General features: G+C 43.4%; 2 protein-coding genes across 2 annotated transcripts; both read left to right on the forward strand.

The window, feature by feature from the left end:
* The first annotated feature begins 1,186 nt into the window (after nt 1-1,186).
* On the forward strand, nt 1,187-9,512 carry LOC132998763 (myelin regulatory factor-like protein). Its single transcript, XM_061068541.1, has 23 exons — nt 1,187-1,265; nt 1,457-1,550; nt 2,110-2,171; nt 2,278-2,713; nt 3,239-3,445; nt 3,516-3,711; nt 3,875-3,951; nt 4,516-4,626; nt 4,702-4,792; nt 4,874-5,074; nt 5,158-5,266; nt 5,390-5,499; nt 5,615-5,760; nt 6,357-6,509; nt 6,596-6,667; nt 7,036-7,079; nt 7,207-7,382; nt 7,447-7,477; nt 7,698-7,782; nt 7,885-7,959; nt 8,296-8,407; nt 9,240-9,311; nt 9,387-9,512. Exons 1-23 carry the CDS (start codon nt 1,193-1,195, stop codon nt 9,510-9,512), a joined length of 2,859 nt encoding a protein of 952 aa, XP_060924524.1. The 5' UTR covers nt 1,187-1,192.
* Nucleotides 9,513-13,903: 4,391 nt separating this feature from the next.
* On the forward strand, nt 13,904-19,380 carry cct2 (chaperonin containing TCP1, subunit 2 (beta)). Its single transcript, XM_061094788.1, has 16 exons — nt 13,904-13,960; nt 14,869-14,943; nt 15,046-15,111; nt 15,317-15,428; nt 15,783-15,859; nt 15,986-16,098; nt 16,178-16,380; nt 16,470-16,570; nt 16,702-16,829; nt 17,117-17,220; nt 17,643-17,762; nt 17,857-17,985; nt 18,060-18,163; nt 18,485-18,584; nt 18,743-18,884; nt 19,056-19,380. Exons 1-16 carry the CDS (start codon nt 13,958-13,960, stop codon nt 19,084-19,086), a joined length of 1,608 nt encoding a protein of 535 aa, XP_060950771.1. The 5' UTR covers nt 13,904-13,957; the 3' UTR covers nt 19,087-19,380.
* Nucleotides 19,381-20,501: the final 1,121 nt, after the last annotated feature.

Raw genomic sequence — 20,501 nt, forward strand, 5'->3', positions numbered from 1 at the left:
TCTAGTTAATTCTCTATAAAATTCTCTATTCTCTATTTTCTGTTTCGGTTCATAACAGAAACAAAATTAAGAGATTTAAGAAAAAGAAAAAGGCAGAAAATATAGAGAAAGTTATTCTGTCAGATTTAATGTTGATTCATTTCTATACATTAAGTTCAGTGAACTTCACATTTTCAAACCTCAATATCAAACAATACTTTTTTAAAGCTCATTTAAAGTTAAATAAACTAATTGTTTTACACTATTTTACTAGTTTATCAATCCTCTGCATTAGTTCAAAAAATCTGTTTAAATCTGAACTTTGATCTGAATCCAGCTGCAGAGGAAAAAATTATTAAAATAAAAGGATGAATCTTTGTATCACAGCTTTAAAATGTAAAAGATTTATTTAAATGAAACTTGAACACATTGAACCGGATGTAGAGTCTGACTCATTCCCCTCAAATCTAATAATGGGCCATAAGCACTAATTAACCATAAAAAAATCTATATATAAGTTAATGATTTATTCATCTGCTGCTCGACTTCAATCAGACGTTCATTCAAAGATCTTTAAATACGGAAACAACTTTTCCGTCATATGTTTTTTTCTGTAACTGTTCAGACACGTTTTTAAAGCTGGAACATATCAACACATCATAACTCAGTCAAACAGTTGATTAATTCAGTTTAAATGCATTTGCAGGAAATCATTTTTTGTTCAGAATTAGGTCTTAAATGACAGATTTTCCATTTTCCTCTGAGCTGCTGCAGTATTAATAAATGTTTATCTCCCAATTAACTGGAATTAATGTAAATTGTCTGACTTAAAAAGTGACTAAGCGATGAAATGTCTTTCAAGGAAATTGTAAAACAATGTTTTAATGGAGCAAAGGTCACAGGTGAAGTTTTATTCATCATGTAAGGCCAAAGTTTTAACCTTGAACTCTGCTTCATTATCAGATTTGACGTTATTTCAACATCGTAAATCTTTTTTCCTCCTTTCACCTTCAACCTGGGCAAACAGCCAAGGGACAAAGCTGATAGAGACGACGTATTTATTTCAACAATATTTAGACTGTACTTGTCTCCTGAAGTTCTCTGAAGACATTTGTTGATGTCTGTGTTTATTCTCTCAGCAGCTCCTCCAGCGCCCCCCCCCCCCCCCCCAATCCGGCCCGCTCCCAAGCCTCGGGGCCCCCTGCTGGGCGGCATGGAGCCCGGTGTCGGTCGGTTGCCCCTGCAGGTGCTGGGGGAGAACGAGGCGCTGCAGCAATTCTTCAGTGGTGAGACTTCATCATCAGCTCCTTTCACAGATTCTCTTTTATGAATTAGATACATTTTTATGATGTGATTTGATGAACATTTAAAATCTGAGAGTTTCAGGCTTCAGATTCAAATAAAGATTAATTTAAACATATGTGTGTGTGTTTGTGTGTGTGTGTGTGTGTGTGCGTGTCTGTGTGTGTGTGTGCAGATCAGGATGTGAGGTGTGTGTTGGACAGCTCTGTTGCCGTGGATACGAGCATCCTGGAGCAGTACCTCGGGAATGACATGGATCCCAGCAACTTGTACGATTCTCCCCCTGAACCTCATCCGACATCTTTCAGAGAGTTCGGATCTTTAAAGTACAGAAATATAGTACAGCTGTTTTCAGTGTCTTGTTCAGTGTTTTTGTTCACAGCTAATTCTGAAATCTCGTTCATACCTTTGCGTTTACTTTGTATGTTTGTTGTGGCTCCATCGCCTCCACAGAGAATAAAGCTTCTGCTCCTGGATGCCTTTTCATTCCTTGACACACATTCTGTTATATAACACAGATAAAAACAGCATTGACCTGGTTGGTTATCAGCTGATGGTTGTAAATACAGATCAGAAAGCTCGAGATCCTCACGAACAACCTCAAACACATTATTAACACAAACACACAGAATGACGACAAACTTTGGAAATCACAACACAATCTACACTTCACACGTTCAACGATTCAATTCATTTTCAATGACGTATAATAGTTCCCATTCTTATGCTTCATACCATCACTGCTATTGTCACACTACATGTTTCTGAGCACTGTCTTTTGTCCAGTTGTGTGCAGTCATCGTGTCTTTTGTGTGTTTCTTTTCCCAGCATGCTCCCTGAGTCTCCTCCTGACTCCAGCTCCGAGGCCTGTTCACCTGCTCAGATGCCAGGTAGCGTCCTCACGTTGCTTCCTCAGTAACGAGATCTTCTGTGTTGAATATATTCGGACTTTGATCGTTTGTTGTCATTAATATATTGTACTTTTCTAAACACCAGACTTCCGTCCCGAGGCGTCCCATTGGTCGAACCAGCACCCGACCCAGCAGGCGTTTCATCCCACCACCCAATCCGCTGCGTCTTCATCCTGCTGCTTTAAGGACCGTGGCCCCGCCCCCGGGCATCACGGCCTGCTGACCTATGATCAGCTTCACAGCTTCGGCCTCACAAACACTTACATCAAGTCTGGGCCTCCGGCCGTCCCCCCCGCCGCCCCTGCTCACCTGCACCAGCTCAGCCACCACTCACCTGAACACATACGCTACCTGAGTCCAGAGAGCTGCCCGCAGGTGTACACCCCCCCCACACCTCCTTCTCCCTCCCTAGCATCCTCCAACAGCTATGCTGCCCCTCGCACCGGCCCGGGTGGGGTCCCACATCCGACCACACCTGCTTCAACCTGTGGGTCAGACTCCGCCCCCAAGCTGCACGCCTAGTAAGACGATTTCTGACTCTGTCAGTTTTGTGACTTTTAGTCTCTCGTAAATCGTCATATCATATTTTATATCATAATCATTAAATGCCTTTCTGTGTTAAGAACAAACTTAGACGCTGAAGCAACAGCCCAAGGTTCTGTTGCTGAATTTGAGCTAATAAACTGGACAGCTGAAGTCTAGGTTGTGCAGCAGTTCACTAAAGTATCTGAGATCATGTTCAGTAAACCTTTGACTTTGATTCAGGAAGTCAGCAGAAGCCCATGACGGTAGGTGGGCCAGCCTACAGGTAAAACCATCAAGACCCTGGAAGCCATTAAAACCTTCCTGCTGCTTTTGGATGAACTTCAGTCAGACGAGCTCTGATATTGGATTTATTTTTAAACCTAAAGCCTTCTTGACCTAAGTCAAAGTCCGATCTGATCCACGATCAGCTGGAGGGAGTTGAGAGGATCAAAGTGTTGAGGTTGTTGATCATCCATCACTTGGATAATTCATCTTTTGAATAATAACATTTCTTTCTTAAGCTCCCCAGACAGTAGAAAGAGGAGGAGATCTGAGTGTGAGGAGACGGCGTCAGGAATCGAACATTCCAGCACTGATGCTGACGGGTCTTGTGGTGGAAGTGTAGGAAATGGCACCAGTGGATTTGGACTAAATCTGGGACTTCTATCCTGGGAGCAGTACAGACCGGGACAGTGGAGCACTTTGTACAGCAGCAGCTACCAGACACTGTGAGTAAAGGTTGAAGAGTGTTGAACACACAACATCATCTCAGCTAAAATGGTCGTCCTTTATTTCCAGGTCTCCTCCCGCATTCCACGTTGACGCAGATAAAGGCTTCAACTACTCTGCAGCTGACGAGGCCTTCATCTGCCAGAAGAAGAACCACTTCCAGGTCACGGTTCAGATCGGTGTGGCTGCAGAGCCACAGTACGTCAGAACACCCAACGAGACCCGGGAGGTCGACCACTTCCAGATAAGACTGTTTGGAGTGAAGGTACAAACAGAACTCTCAAATCTCTACAAATCATCTGTGTTAGCTTAGCATTAGCACAAAACACAGGGAGAACTTGCTATCCAAGCACTGGAGGACGTTTTGACCATAACTGTTTATACAGTAAAAGTAAAATATCTGTTGTTCTTCTGTTCTGTACTTGCAGCTAGAATCTCCGAGCCACCAGGTGACCATTGAGCAGTCGCAGCCCGATCGCAGTAAGAAGCCGTTCCACCCGGTCAGGTAGGTGACGGGTTTAAAGTCCCTGCATGCACCAACAACCAGTCGCACCAGCAACCAGCTAAACCACTAAGTACATATTTCATATGGAAACTTTTCCAACCCAGACCTCAGACTGGTGCAGTCCTGGATTTATGTCGAAGTTTAGGGAAAAAACTTTTGCTTCCTTCAATCTATGCCGATAGTGGGGGGGTGCCCATACATGCCTGAGGGTTTGTGCACAACTGAAGTTGAATCTATAACCTCTGTCTGCGTGCACATAAAAACTTTATGGACGATAGCAAATAGTGCTGCAGCTAGAAAATGGAGCAAAACACTAAGTTAGAATTATTATGTGTAAAATGTTTTTGGTTCATTATTAAACTATGGCAGGACAAATTAGAACACGTCATCTAGATATTAAACAGAGCTTTGACATGGTGAGATGGGGCAGGTGCCATTTGTCAAACCGCACTGTTCATTTTAATAATGTCTTTTTGATTAATAAAGTGAAATCTGTAATTTGATTAAAGTAGTAAAAATAGAAAAATTAAAACAACTATTGAAAAAGGATTTCTCAACTACTAGGGTGAACCTTCCCGACGGACAGGTCACGAAGGTCACGCTCGGCCGGCTGCACTTCGCCGAGACGACGTCGAATAACATGAGGAAGAAAGGAAAACCGAACCCTGACCAGAGGTGAGCTCGATTCCCCCTGAACGACCTGCAGTCCGTTAGCAGCATGCTACATGCTAACTGCGCCTGCGTCTACAGGTACTTCCAGATGGTGGTCGGCCTGTTCGCTGCGGTGGAAGACGACACCTTCCTCCTGACGGCTCTGGTGTCTGAGAGAATCATCGTCAGGGTAACAACACTGAACTAAAGCTGTCAATCAAAAGCTCCCTGACATAAAGCTCGGAGTGAAAGAGTCATCTTCCTCCCTCAGGCGTCGAACCCCGGTCAGTTTGAGATGGACGGGGACGCCCTGTGGCAGCGCGGGGCGGTGCAGGACTCTGTGGTCTGTCAGGGTCGAGTCGGCATCAACACTGACTGCCCTGACGAGGCGCTGGTCGTCTGCGGCAACGCCAAGGTGATGGGAACCATCATGCAGCCGTCCGACTCACGGGTCAAACTCAACATTCAGGAGGTGAGACGAGTCCACTCATTTGATAATTATTTGAATACTTTACCAAGTGTTTATTTTATAATTTTGTACGAACCGTTTTTCAGGTGGACTCTGAGCAGCAGCTGAAGAGAATCACTCAGATGAGAATCGTTGAGTTTGATTATAAACCAGAGTTTGCATCAACGATGGGGATGGACCACACCCACCAGACCGGTAACATGTTTATTACAAGAAGGAATCTCTCATTTATTAACACATACTGACAATACTTACTATCCAGGTATAACAGTCATAACATCAATAGTATTGATAATCCAGGTATAATTGATAATCCAGGTATAATAGCTCAGGAGGTGAAGCAGCTGCTGCCGGCAGCAGTGAAGGAAGTCGGAGACGTCACCTGCACCGATGGAGAGATGATTCACAATTTCCTCATGGTGGACAAGGTACTTCCCTTCCTTCCTTCTTTACTTCCTTACTACTTTACTTTCTTATTGCCTTACATCCTACCTACTTCCTTTCTCACTTCCATACTTGCTTACTTGCCTCTTCCTCCTACAGGAGCAGATCTTCATGGAGAATGTCGGGGCGGTGCAGCAGCTCTCGAAACTCACCGACAACCTGGAGGTTCGAATCAACGACCTGGAGGTCTGGAACCGTCGACTGGCGAAACTGAAGAGCCTGACGGGCAGCCTGCGCTCCACAGGGTGACTACCTTCATTCACACCTTCAATAAGTCCTTCACTTGATCTGTTCTGTAACTTATTACTAAGTAATTCATCTTTTTATCCTCCATGATTTTGATGGAAAATAAAAAGAAGAAAAACACATTTAAATCATAGTGAATCATATAACTGAGAAGACGACAGAACAACATAAACACCATGGAAAGGTACTGTGACGAGTGTGTGTGTGTGTGTGTGTGTGTGTGTGTGTGTGTTGCACAACACTGATGTTATCAGTGCATTAACACAAATCATAGTTCAAGGACGTTCGGGGTTTTGAAGGCTACTGTGTGATTGACCACAATCAACTGTCACTGTAAAAAATACGTAAGAGTCAAAATAACAGAAAACTGAGCTCTTGTTTTACCTGTGGATAGGTATTATGGCATTAAAAGGTATTATGGGAAATGTAGGCAACAACTAAATGTAACCGGGAGCAGTGTTGTCATACTCTTATAATTCATTTAAGCTGTTTCCAGACAGGAAATTAACTCTAGACATACAGGGGCTGTATGTGAGAACGTAAACGTCAGAGTCCGTCCATAACAGATCCTGTTCTCGTGTGTTTTCACCGACAGGAAACTCAGCAGCGTGTCGTCGACGTCGAGTGCCGACACGTGTAAGAGCGTAAAGGTTGAGACGGAGCAAAGGAGTCAGAAAGTCGTCCGCTGTCTGCAGCACCGAGTGTTTCAGGCCGGCGTCGTCAGCCTCATCGCCACCGTGGTCTTCTGGTGAGTCACCTTCCGTTTCTACTGCAGAGAAGAAACTCTGTTCAATGAAGAAGGAACATTTATAATTGATGTGTGTGTGTCTGCAGCATCATCTCCTTCACGGCTCTGTATGTGCTGAGTACGAAGGGGACAGACTTTGACGTGTATCCTGGCAACAGGTAAACGAGCAAACTGACACTGAGTACCATCCCGTCACTATTTACCGTCTCTCTTTAAGAAACTATAGAAACTGTAAATAACAATCGCGCCCAAGAGTGTTCGACCCAGTCAGAGAACAGCTGTTGAACATGTGGGAGCGTTCAGCAGCTAAACAACCTGTTTACTGACGTGTTCCTGACGTGTTCCTGTTGCTGCTTTACATGAGAAACACAAACTACAAAAAACGTCTGGATTTCATGTCTGAAAACGATGAATCAATGATGAACCATCATCTCATTCCGAAATTGACATGTTCTCGTCTTTATTTGTGTTTATTTGATTCCTCTCCACTGACCTGATGATGCTGATGGTTGTTTGTGTCTCTCAGTAACGGCAGCGCTGCTCTGCAGACGACAGCCTGGAGCAGCACAGGTGAAGCTCCCACAGCCGACTTCACACTGATGCTACACAGAGGACGTCACAATGTTCATGTTTATATCACCTGAATCATCATCATGTATCATGTCGACATTTTAAATGGAAAACTTTTCTCTCCCAGTCTCGCCCAGCGGCCCCCCCGGCCACTGGCCCCCAGACGTGGACTTCTGTGACCTGCTGTACTGCGATGAGGTGTACTGCTGCCCGTCACCACTGGAGGGCAGCACTGAATTCAACACCACCGAATCAGGTGGAGCAGGAAAACCAGATGTGACAGGTGAGAAGAGGTTGACGCTCGCTAAATATTAAAACACACGATTCACGATTTAATGTTTTTTGTATTATTTGTCCTGCAGGAAAGCATTATAACGTACTGGAAGGCGCCAGAGACTGTAAGTGTCCTCGCTTCACATCTTTCAACCTAAAGAAACACACAAGGATTTGCTTTTGACAGATTGTGAATTAGATGAATATGAAGAAGCAGATGTCTGTGGTAATAGATTCACTGTAGAGAACTGACTGCTGCCCCCTTGTGGACTTGGTTGTTTGTGTAAAATGAACAGTTTGACCCCGATGATTAAATCTCTGTGCTTCACTCTGTGCCTCCATCAGGGAGAAACACCACCATCCACTCCTTCCTGATCAAAGAGAACCAGCAGCTGATCGACAGTAAATACTGTTTCAGAGACGACTGTGGGTACGTGAAGGAATCAGCCTGTTTTTATTACATTCATTTAACAGCAATATAAAGATTAATGTTTAAACCTGTTTTAAAAATAACAGGCTCTATATGTTTCAGTCCAGGCAGATTCATCTACAGAGTTCCCATCAGCCCCTTTGTCCCGGTCAACATGAGAGTGACTCTGCTCATGAAGTAAGAAATTAAACCTGCTCGAAAACACAAGATAATAAACTTCAAACTGAACAGGAAATATTAATTTCATCACTAAAACATTGGACTACTTATTTTTATGTGGGTTTTGTTTAGATGGAGATGACATAAAGTAGATGTATATTAAATGAAGAGGTGGCAACTGATGAAAATGTTCATACAATTAAAATTTGTTTTATTTTGATTCTATAATGTGAAATAAATCATCTAAAAAAACTTGCTGCTGTTTTCAAGATGATTTATTTCATGAAACGTATTTTAATTAAAGACAAAATCTGAAAAGAACAAGTGAATCTAATGTAGTTTGTCTGTGTGTAGTTCTACAGAGCTGCTGGTGGTTTATCTGTGCTCGTTTGATGAGTCTGCAGCCTGTTCTGCTCTGCAGGATAAAAACGCTGTCACAGGAAGCAGATACCCATCGAACTCTCAGGTAATAAAAATGAGCAGCCGTCGACTGATCCTTGATTCAATCTGAAATCCACTTGTTAGCGAATGCAATTTGGTAGAAAGGCCCTTGTGTGATCATGTGATTTCCAAGTCAGTGTCTCTGGACATGTTCTGGATCTTCTCCTGCAGCCTCCTGGTAAAATGTGTGTAACATGTCAGAGTGAGTCCATGTGAGGAACCAGCAGGACAATGTGTGGAAGCTTCCCAGTGAGCGAGTGGACATGTTGATGAGGTTTCTAACACGTGACGGACGTGAAACTGGAAGAACACAAATATCTCAGGATGAAGAAGAGGAGCCGTACACGTAGAAGACGAAGACGTCAACTTGGAAACACGAGGAGATTCCAGATCTTTTGTGAAAACTGCTTGTGTGTGATGTGTTGTCACTGAGGTTCCAGTCAACTGACTGGTTACCATGACAGTTAATAATGCAGGAAGAGTGGGGGAACTGTGATGAATAATGGACGAGTGGCAGCGTTTCCTTCACATCGGGACGTCAACACGTTAATCACGGCTGCTCACACTCATCCAGGACATGGACACCCGTCACTCAGGGACACACATGTTGACGCACCGAACAAGACACACCATAAAAAGTATCGCAAAAAACCCCCAAATATGACGTAGACATTTATTTGACAGATGTTTCTCGAACAAGTCTGCTCGAGAGCAAAAATAATCCAACATTTAAATTTTATGTTCCTTTGTTTTTGGTTAAACCATCATATTGGAGACAGGACGATCAAACAAAGGAAAACTCCTCATAGTGATTCTGATGTTGAAGATAAAAAGTGTATTTTGGTTTGTTTGTGCAGGGAAAACACGAGTGGCCTCTTCACGTGGCTCGACTCTACCACAGCTCGTATCACTTCCGCTCCACCGTCGCTGTAAGAAACTGAAAAACACTTTTATCTCCTAATGTGACGACTTTGTCAATAATTACGACTTTTGTCTTTCTCCAGGCTCAAGCTGACTGCAATACCGACCATCACTTTGCGGGGGCGCTCTTCACTGACTACATCTTCCACTTTTTCAGACACTGCACAACACACATTGAAAGACAGATTCCTCACAATGTCACACTTTAATATATTAAATACAAGTCAATTAAATATTCTCACAAAGATGATCATCAGAGAAATTGTTTTTTAAAACATGCAAATGTCTTTTTTGCTGAAATAATAAACAATCACTGCAAAGTGATTTTAGATTTTACAATATTTCCTCTTATGTTCTGAAATTGACGTTAATGTTCAGCAAGTCGAGAACACGACGTCACGATGGAGATTAAAGTGATGAAAAGTTTAGGTCAAAGTTTCTGTCATCAACATCCAGATATTAGTGATAAATTAACGATTTTTATTCACCTTAAAGAATATTAATTAAATAATTAGACAAAGTTTTGTGAATCGTGTTTTTTAGTTAGTAAAATATTTGTGGAATTTATTTTTGCAAAGTACTTTTGTTTGTTATTCTTCTGGGAGATCACATGTACAATAAATAATGTGAATTCTGAGATTAATCTCTGAATTCAAAGAAAACTATGAGAACAACGTCTTCTCTGAGTATAACCTGCATTTTGATCATTTTGTGTGAATTTGTCATTTTGATTTTATTAACTCTTTCCTTTAATTCTAATAAATTAATGTCACAGACAAACAGGAAATTCAGCTTCTGTTTAAAGAAATTGAAGAAAATTTTGCTTTTTTGGAGAAGTTGTGAGGGTAAGGTAAGCGTAGCGCCCTGGTGGCCACCGGTCATATTGCATCTCTGAGAACCTGACACTCAGTCAGATGAATATTTACAATCATGACTTCAGCAACTAGAAAATCAAAGACCTAGTTTTCTGTAATTTTATGTAAATATGAGGAATCGCACATCATTACCTTGAGCTCACTAGTTTCATTAGACAACAGCGTATTTCTTTAATTTCAACACTTTGTTGATAGAAACATACTAGAGCCCCCTGGTGGGGAACTCCATATATACAACATGATGGTGTTTAACCACATCCTGACTTGTCATTTTCATAAAGGTTTTTTAATTAAACATTATTTCCTCTGTTTTACATTCACATCGAGAGCTGGACACCTGCTAAGGTCGGGGGATTCAAGCAGCTTCTAGTTGTGCACCGACACAAACCCACTGAAAACACACTGATGACTAATTCAGGTGGAGGAGGTGCAGCAGAAACTCCGACCTAATGAGGTGTCTGAGACAAATGGCTCAGCTGCAGGAGGAAGGTAAAGTTGCAGTAGGGTAACAAAACACACAAACACACACAGACACACAAAGCAGGAGGACGGAGATGGAAGCTCAGCACAACGTACGTATTGCCACATTTAGATGATTAAATATCTTTAGTTGTTTCATTATTACTTAATTACCATGATACTGTCCCTGCATAAAAAAATAGAAATTCCAGTTTTTAACTTAATGATTTTTAGGTTTTATGTCTCGTTGCTTGAATTACGTGTTTGTTCAACTGAAGACTCATTGTTGACTTATTCTGTTCTCAATGTTTTTATGTTATAAGTTAAATTAACAAAGCAACGCGTATAAAATATCTGCTAATTTTTTGAATTTGACAATTGTCCGCCTCATATCTCTTTGTGAAATGTCTGTGGTGCTTTCTGTGGGTGCTCCTGCTCCCCAGAGGATCAACCCTTTGGATTCTATGAGCCAATGATCGTCCCTCTAGTGCCATCAAGTTATGGGCTGTTATGAATATCTGTGTGTGGGGGGGAGGGCACTTTAGGAGCCTGTTCATCTTGATTTATATATATATTTGGCGAATTGGAAATAACACATTTGAAATCTTTAACAAAAGCAGCTGTTACTTTCTTCAGCTGCTAAGTTCTATGTACTCAGTTGTTGCTGTGTGTGTCTATGTGTGTGTGTGTGTGTGTGTGGTGTCGCCTGTCAGCCTGAGGACTGACGGACAGATGTCTTCTGTCACCACGGTAACTGTCATCAAGGGAAATTGTCTCTCTCTCCTCTTACCAGCTTCCGTCAGTCCTCTGAGAACATGTAATTAACTGATACACTATCCTCTGTGTGTGTGTGTGTGTGTGTGTGTGTGTGTGTGTGTGTGTGTGTTGCAGTGCAGGATGGGAGCTCGACATCTCTCGCAGATTAAGGAGGAGTCAGACAGCAGAGAGCAAAGGTAAACGGACAATTGTGGAACTTTCACAAAATTCATCTAAGTTATTTATGTTTATTTAATAAATAAAAAAAGACACTTTGCTTAAAACTGCAATAAAATGATCAACAAAATGGATCCAATTAAAAACTTTAATGGAAACGTTTCATCTGAGAGGAACTGGAAACTCAATCTGTGTGGATCAATCTGATAAGGCTGTGTATGTGTTAGTGTGTGTGTGTGTGTGTGTGTGAGAGTTTTTGAGTGTTAGTGTGTGTGTGTGTGTGTGTTTGTGTGAGTGTGTGTGTGATACTCTCCACCGAACCGTGACCTTGGCACATGGATACGTTTCTGTGATCAGACCCGACTGTAAACAAATCTGAATGGAAACTGGTTTACATGGAGGATCATTGTGTCTGTGTCTGTGTGTGTGTGTGTCTGTATGTGTGTGTACACTCGCAGCACATGAGCAGCTCGCCAACATGATGAAGTGAAACATGACCTCATCACTCTCTCTTCCTTCGTCAGTTCCTGTTTCCTGCCTCCAATCGTCCAGCGGCAGTCAGGAGGGGGCGGGGCATGCGAACCAGGTGTGGACGCGGTGAGGAAACAGGAAGTGATGCGTCCGTCGGATCCGGTGTCTCTGTCTCTGTATGAGCAGCAGGAGGAGGTGCAGGAGAACAAGAGTCTGCTGGAGGAGGTGAACAATGAGATCAAACCACTTGTGTCTACTGACCCTTTAAGGTGGGGGGAGAAACTGCGCCCTCTAGAGGTCAGTGAAACATTTCATTCTCTCCTGAGCAGGTCACTTCATCAACTACAGCTTTAGTTCTTGAATTATTGACAATAAGAAAATATAAGGTTGATTATGGACAATATCATGATTGTAATTGGAATTAAACCTTTAGAGATTATTCTGTTGGAATCTCTTCTATAAATTACGTGGAACTTTAAGTCGCAGGAACTTTTTAAAAGGTCCCTGAAGACGTTTGTTTGCATTTCCACAATCGTCTCAAGACCCGGAGAGACGAGTCCAATTGATGTACGAGCAACCGACGGCTACAACAAGCTGTTCCACTCAAGTCCAGCAGGTGGCGGTAATGCAGAAGACGATGTTATGTAAACAGAGCGACGCAAGTACAACAGGGAACATGGAGGAGATTTAAATCAAGCTGTTGTTGATCGGAAAAGAGACGAACTCGAGTTACAAAGCAAATTCTAAATAAAATATAAAAAACAGATTTTACGAGCTCCGGCAAAGACTCAATATTTCTGATTGTGTGTTTCTCAGCTGGGTTGTATAGAGGCGGAGCTTCGAGAAACTCTGCGTCTGGACGTCGAGCGGCAACGGGAAGCCGAATTCCTCCGTCAACAGGAAAACAACCAGTTGCTGCAAAACCTCTGTTACCTGAGTCTGAGCCAGCGAGTGGCCAAGTACGCACACACACACACACACACACACACACACACACGCACACACGCACACACACACGCACACGCACACGCACACGCACACACACACGCACACACACACACATGCACACACAGATGAACAGGCCGAAGCAGGGGCGTTGCTACATGTCAGGATTTAACCTTGGACACTGAGCTGAACATGCGATAGTGATGTTATGTCTGATTTGTGCGGTTGCAGATTCGTTGACTATGTCTTTGTTCCCCCCCCCCCCCCCCCCAGACCCTGGGTCAGCAGCTACTTCAGGAAGTTTCCCATGCACATGTACTGTCTGCCCGTCCAGACTGCCCGTCACAGAGGAAAGAGGCGGGGCCTGAACAAGAGCAAATGATGGCAGAAGATGAAAATATTGATGTTTTGACTGTTGTTTTTTACCTGTTAAATAAATTTGGTTTCCCCCCCATCCACCATCATTTACTGCTATACGACTTTGGTGCAGGGATTTGATTTCACGCCCCCATGTGGCTGCAGAAGGAACAGTCTAGTAAACCAGCTCATTCCTACATTTAAAGATTATCATTCAACATGTTCTATTTTAACCTTAAAGATTAATACTTAGTGTAAAATTTATTGGAGGATTTTCCACCAGCTCATGTTGTTCATTATCAACCTCCGATAATGATGATGTAGAGGAAACCTGCCGAGCAGTGTCTAAAAGCGTGTTTCTTTTCCCAATGAACTAAATATATAGAATAATTAATCTATAATCCTCTATTTAGTGCATTCTATAAAATAAGAATATGACTAGTCCTCTTTCTAGACCCTATAAAGTGAAGCAGTGAGTCTTTCCCAACAGAAGGTGGCAGTGCCCTGTTTTCCGCGACCTGCTGTGAACGCAGCATCCCGTCTGACGTACAGACTCTATACGTCATTAGGTCACGCCCGTCTCGCTCCTCCTCCTCTGCAGCTCTAACATCATCATGGTGAGTTCGCGTTTCCTCTCGAATCATCTTCATTAAAACTCGTTCCTATGTTTCCCGTCGTGTCTGCGTGTGATTCGGACCCGGAGCCGCGGGACGAGCAACGGGCTGCGGCCGCTGCTCGTCCCGGAAGCCGAGCAGCTAGCCCCGCTGCCCCGGCCGGGAAGCACATGGGCGTCATGATGCGCAAGCGGCTAAGCTAGCTAAGCGCAGACACGCAGCAGTTTGAGAAACACGCAGATAATCCACGCAGCGGCGCGTTTTCTCCTGAACGTGAATCTGAGCTGTGACGCGTCAACTCACTTCTTTCAGTTTGAACAGATCACTGCTTCTCTTTCCACTGAGCTAGCTGTTAGCATGCTAGGCTAGCATGCTAGGCTAGCTTGCACCGGGGCTTTGTGACAGTCGCAGAAAGCCCAACTCACGCTAATGAATAAAACGTCCGATGGAATATCAGATACAAAGTGAAGTTTAGGATCTCACGTGACCATCAAACGTTATCTGTAGATATCTTTAACGTTTTAAATTAAATTCTTAAATTAAAACGTGAAAAGCTTCTCGAGGTTTCCAGCATCACAGGGGCGGGGCTCGGCCGCCGCTGCTTTCAAAGCTGCTCGGACAGAAATATTCCATCTGTTTAATATCAGCGTTCTGAGCGTTGATCAATTATTGCATTAAATTGACATTAACAACGTCACATTGACTTGCTTGCAGATCTGCGGTAGACATCCTGCTCAGCGTGTCTGTAAATCATGGATTTGTTTTTATTGAAGATGCTGCTCCGCTCATTCAAATACATGTCAGGCTCACATGTTGAACACATGTCACATTTGACAGATCCTCACACTGATTCATTGATTGATACGCTGATTGATTGGTTGATTGATCCGTGTCTCTCTCCCTCTCTGCAGGCGTCCTTATCAATGGCCCCGGTCAACATCTTCAGACATGGAGCTGATGAAGAGAAAGCTGAAACTGCACGACTGGTGCGTGGGGTTTTATTCTGCTGGGAACTCGTTGAATTGATAAAATAATTATTTAATTAATGAAAATTGAGACGAAACTGTGCTTTTGTGTTTTCTCCGCAGTCGTCTTTCGTCGGAGCCATTTCCATCGGCGACCTGGTGAAGAGCACTCTGGGCCCCAAGGGGATGGTGCGTCATTTAACAAGTGACATTTAGATCTGACAGATTCCAGTTTCTTTTTAGATTATTGTACATTTTAATTCTAGTTTTATGTTTAAGTTTGGAAAGAAGCTAAATTCTACAATCCAAAAGTCTCTTGTTTTACTAGAAAGTTGAAAAGGTAGAATCTGTATCCAGCCTCACTAAAGAAATTATCTGTCTTATTGTTTCTCAGGATAAGATCTTGATGAGTGGATCGAAAGGCTCCGCGGTGACGGTGACCAATGATGGAGCAACCATCCTGAAAGCCATCGGAGTCGACAACCCTGCGGCCAAAGTCCTGGTTGGTGAGTGAAGATGCTGAAGGTCTAATACAAGTGAAGATTAGTTACCGTCAAATTGTCTTTGCTTTCGTGGGAAATAATCTGTGAAGTCTTCAGCCACAGAATCCAAAGATACTGCGTTTATTATCAAGTGACAGAAGAATCTCACATGAAACAAGTCAAGATGATAATAATCAACAACCAGAGTGGACCAGTGTTGTAGAGGAAAATAACAAGGAGAGAAATATATTTAAAAAAAACACGTGACACTTAAGATGTGGAAACCAGTCGATTTGAATTAAATTGTTTCCATGAAACGGTGGAATTCCCTGGAGAAGAGAAATGACAGTGGATGAGTTTCTCTGTTTGTGTTTGCAGACATGTCGAAGGTTCAGGACGATGAAGTCGGAGACGGAACCACGTCCGTCACCGTGCTGGCGGCCGAGCTGCTGAGGGTAACGACCCGTCGCCCTTGTGTTGATTCTCCAGCTGAAAATAAATTATGACGATTTAAAGAGTCTGATCACTGTTTCTGCTGAGAGGAAAGAAGTCGCTCTCTAACCGCCACTGATCTCTCACAGGAGGCGGAGATCCTGATCGCCAAGAAGATTCACCCCCAGACCATCATCGCCGGTTGGAGGAAGGCGACCCAGGTGGCCAGAGAGGCTCTGAGAGACGCCGCCGTCGACCACAGGTGAGACGGCTCAGAGAGTCTGGACGAAAAATCAAACCCCTCAATTTGTGTTTCTAATTTTTTTCCTCCTCTCCTGTAGCAATGACCCGGCTCGTTTCCAGGAGGATCTGCTCAACATCGCCCGCACCACTCTTTCCTCCAAACTGCTGACTCACCACAAGAACCACTTCTCCCAGCTCGCCGTCGACGCTGTCATGAGGCTGAAAGGCTCCGGGAACCTGGAGGCCATCCACGTCATCAAGAAGCTGGGAGGCAGCCTCACCGACTCGTACCTGGACGAAGGTGAGGGCGTGGGACGTGTGTCATCAATCCCAACCCTGACCTGCTCTCTGATTGGTCGCTGTAACGTCACATCTTTATGGTTTGTCCAGGTTTCCTGTTGGACAAGAAGATCGGCGTGAACCAACCGAAGAGGATGGAGAACGTCAACATCCTGATCGCCAACACCGGCATGGACACCGACAAGATCAAGGTACGATGCTTCCTCGGCGACAGATGGCTCTGTCACAGATTCGTGAATGTAGCAGTGGCGAACCTTCTGTGAGGCAGATCTGTAGCTTTGCATGAAGTTAAACTTTGTGTGTGTGTGTGTGTGTGTGTCAGGTCTTTGGTTCCAGGGTTCGCGTGGACTCGATAGCAAAGGTTGCAGATATCGAACTTGCAGAGAAAGAGAAGATGAAGGAGAAGGTCGACCGGATTCTGAAGCACGGAATCAACTGTTTCATCAACAGGTACGAAAACATTTGAAATTACACAACTACAAAGAAACGAGGATCCAGAATTAAGTGTTTGATTATTTACTTTTATAGCCAAATCTTCTCCATGGCAGGAAATCATTTTGGGGATTTAATTGTTTTATTGCATTTAGATCGTCTTAAAATTAAAAAAAAAGGCATGCACATGATCGTTAGCTGCTCCCCTGGACTAGAATTTAGTTCTAGACATAGACAGGGAAGGGGAGAAATGACATCAGTGAGTATCATCCAACGTCACTGCTGACTTGTGTCTTGTGTTGCAGACAGTTGATCTATAACTACCCAGAGCAGCTGTTCGCTCAGGCCGGCATCATGGCCATCGAGCACGCTGACTTCTCTGGTGTGGAGCGCCTCGCGCTGGTCACCGGTATGTGAGAGATACATTTCTTTATTCCTTTTTTTTTTTTTTATATACTTTATTTTTAAAGAAACAAAGATACAAGGAAACATACATACAAGGAACAAAAAGTTGGTCACCTATACATTTATACTGATGGTACACTGATGGAAATAAATGTCAATTCACACAGTAACAGACCAGTGATGATCCTGTGAGGTCACAAACACAATCCATTTTTCCCAATACTGTAAAAATTTGTCAAACCGTGGATTCAGCAAAAAAGTCATTCTCTCCATCTTTATTCTGGTTTTATTAATATATTTTGCTTTTCACATTCTACATCTTTCAACATAAAAGCTATAAAGATTAATTTACGTTTTCTTCTGTGCCGGCAACACCAAGTGGCGGAGAGATTGATTCATGATGTGTTGTGTTGTGTGTGTGTGTAGGGGGGGAGATCACCTCCACCTTCGACCACCCTGAGCTGGTGAAGCTCGGTCACTGCAAGCTGATCGAGGAAGTGATGATCGGAGAGGACACACTCATCCACTTCTCTGGAGTCGCCATGGGTACGGACACACACACACACAAAGCTGCAGTTGAAAGCATGATGCATGTTTACATCTCTGAGGCTCTGACCAATCTCCCCCCCCCCGTCCTCAGGTGAGGCGTGCACCGTCGTCCTGCGAGGAGCGACTCAGCAGATCCTGGACGAGGCGGAGCGCTCGCTGCACGACGCTCTGTGCGTGTTGGCTCAGACCGTGAAGGAGCCACGCACCGTCTACGGAGGAGGTTAGGGTCGCATGTTTAACATCCTTTTTCTCTGCACATACTCGCCACCGCTAACCTGACTCCACCTCCAACAGGCTGCTCTGAGATGCTGATGGCCAAGGTGGTGTCTGACCTGGCCGTGAGGACGCCAGGGAAGGAGGCGGTTGCCATGGAGTCGTTTGCCAAAGCTCTGATGATGGTATGATCATGTCTGTTCTCTTTTATTCTGAAGGTGGAGCGGTGGGTTTGAAAGTCACATAATCGTTGGATTTTCAGCTGCGTTACAGGGTCATTGTCTCACATGATGAGTTCAAGGACCCTTAGGAAGTTGGGTTATAGAACAAATTAGTTCCTTCAGTCGAATCACAATCTTTAAATGCTTATTTTTTTCTGCTCTGACAAGATTCAGGAGAAACCATCTGAAAAATGATTTGCTGCTCCATCTGTTATTTTACAGTCGGCCCCTGAAACTGTTTGATTTTGATGAATCTTATGAATAAAATCTGTTTACCGTTACCAGCTGCCAACCATCATTGCTGACAACGCTGGCTACGACAGCGCCGACCTGGTGGCTCAACTGAGAGCTGCTCACCAGGAGAACAAGAACCAGTTTGGACTGAGTGAGTCACAGGGAACAAAAACACACATATTAAGCTTTTCTGAAAAGCCTGTTTTTACATCTGATGATTTGGGAACCTGTCACTGGAGGTTTTTACGCACAGAAACATTGACAGTCACCTGAAGCAGGCGGTGACCCGACCCGTTTCTTTCCCTGCAGACATGACTGAAGGCATCATTGGCAACATGGCTGAGCTTGGCATCACGGAGTCGTTCCAGGTGAAGCGTCAGGTGTTGCTGAGTGCGTCCGAGGCCGCGGAGATGATCCTGAGAGTAGACAACATCATCAAAGCTGCTCCCAGGTCAGTCATCACCACGGATACCAACACGTAACCATGTTACTGTTAAAACAGTTGTGGCTTTTTAAAGTTTTGATATTTTGTTGTCCTGATTGCAGAATCGAATTATGAAGTTTCATAAATTTTAAAATGGAAGTTCCTCAGTCCTTAATGTTGTTTTTTATTTATTTACAGGAAGAGAGTTCCCGACCATCACCCCTGCTAGAGGAAGATGAAGAAGAACGAGGGGCATCGGTTTTGTTATTTATAACCTCTTTGTCGTTCAAATCAAAGAAACGCTCCGCTGTCCTTTTTTTCTCTGTCATTAAACTCACTGTGGATGCACTGCTAATGCTAGCTGGACTGAACGCTAACAGTGGATAAGTTCGTACAGTTTGTTTCTGATGCTAACATTAGCCAAAGCCGCAGCACTCTACTTGAGCTAACGTTAGCACACTTAGCGTTTAGAAAGGAAGTTTGGATGTTGTTTTTGTTTACTGAAATAAATGAACCAATCATCGTCAGTAGTTTGCCTGTTTTATTAAAGTCGTGGCTCATGAGTGTTTAGCGTTTGTATCACTTTTACAAGTAACATCCACAAAATATAATATCTAAATTCATATAAAGTTAATAAATAAAAACACTTTTCACTCACAATGTTATCCACTGCAAGACTTTTCTCATCCCACAATGCATTGCAAGATCAAGAGCAGCGTTCAAATGTGTTCATAATATATAATATAAAAATAAAAGAACATTTCTATTCAAACTTCAACAGCATCAAGACAAAGTGTAAAATCTAAAAACTGATTCGATTTTAGTTTTGCATAATAAATAAACTTCATCTCTTCAGTTTAGATAATTTATTCTGGAGCAACTTTTCTGTTTTGTGAATTAAACAGATTCTGGTTAAATCTCAGTTCATCTGAAGGTAAAGTGCTTGTTTATTTGTTCCTCTGGATTTTTGTGCCTCGTTGGGTCAAAGTGACCAAAACCTCCGAGTCAACACTGACCACACGTTGAGTTCAGGGGAAATCAGAGGTTACTGACCTGAGAGCAACTGACAGATTTGGTTTGTCAGTTACTGTCGTGACTCAAGTGCTGTGAAACTTTTCTTTACGTCTCCACGAATCTGCATAAATTTACACGTTAAGTTCACAAGAGAGAAGAGCGAGAATAAAAATCCAGAGACTTTTTAATAGCATGAAGGCTTCCAGAAGTGAAGGAAGTTAATCTCTATCTATTGGCTGAAGTAAGTTATACATCCACCTCCTCTGAGGAAACAGATGGGACATGGGCCAACCTAAAAACAATTGCATGTATTTGATTTGTTAAATGGGCCAAGCAGCATGATTGACATCTGAGACTGAGTAGTGATCAGTCGAGGACCTCGATACCGGGGCTCCACTCCAGGGTCACCACTGGATCCCCACTGCACAGACTGAGCTTTGGTCCCCATGAGGTGCACTGGTTCTGACGAGGCCAGTGTTTATACATGAGAAGGTCCTGAAGAGGAGACACACACACACACACACACAGACACACACACACACACACACACACACACACGCACACACTGAGTGTTTGTGATGTCACAGACTCAGATCCAATCAGAGCATCAGAGAACTCTGATAAACCTCA

The sequence above is a fragment of the Limanda limanda genome, chromosome 1 (genome assembly GCF_963576545.1).
Source record: "Limanda limanda chromosome 1, fLimLim1.1, whole genome shotgun sequence".
Classification (NCBI taxonomy): domain Eukaryota; kingdom Metazoa; phylum Chordata; class Actinopteri; order Pleuronectiformes; family Pleuronectidae; genus Limanda; species Limanda limanda.

Bases quoted from the DNA above. Each gene is read 5' to 3' on its own strand.
- cct2 (XM_061094788.1), top strand. The intron at 16,099-16,177 runs GTGAGACGGCTC...CCTCTCCTGTAG, and splicing joins GACGCCGCCGTCGACCACAG to CAATGACCCGGCTCGTTTCC. The intron at 17,986-18,059 runs GTTAGGGTCGCA...CACCTCCAACAG, and splicing joins ACGCACCGTCTACGGAGGAG to GCTGCTCTGAGATGCTGATG.
- LOC132998763 (XM_061068541.1), top strand. From the start codon at position 1,193: ATGGAGCCCGGTGTCGGTCGGTTGCCCCTGCAGGTGCTGGGGGAGAAC. The intron at 7,478-7,697 runs GTAAGTGTCCTC...TGCCTCCATCAG, and splicing joins ACTGGAAGGCGCCAGAGACT to GGAGAAACACCACCATCCAC. The intron at 8,408-9,239 runs GTAATAAAAATG...TTGTTTGTGCAG, and splicing joins GATACCCATCGAACTCTCAG to GGAAAACACGAGTGGCCTCT.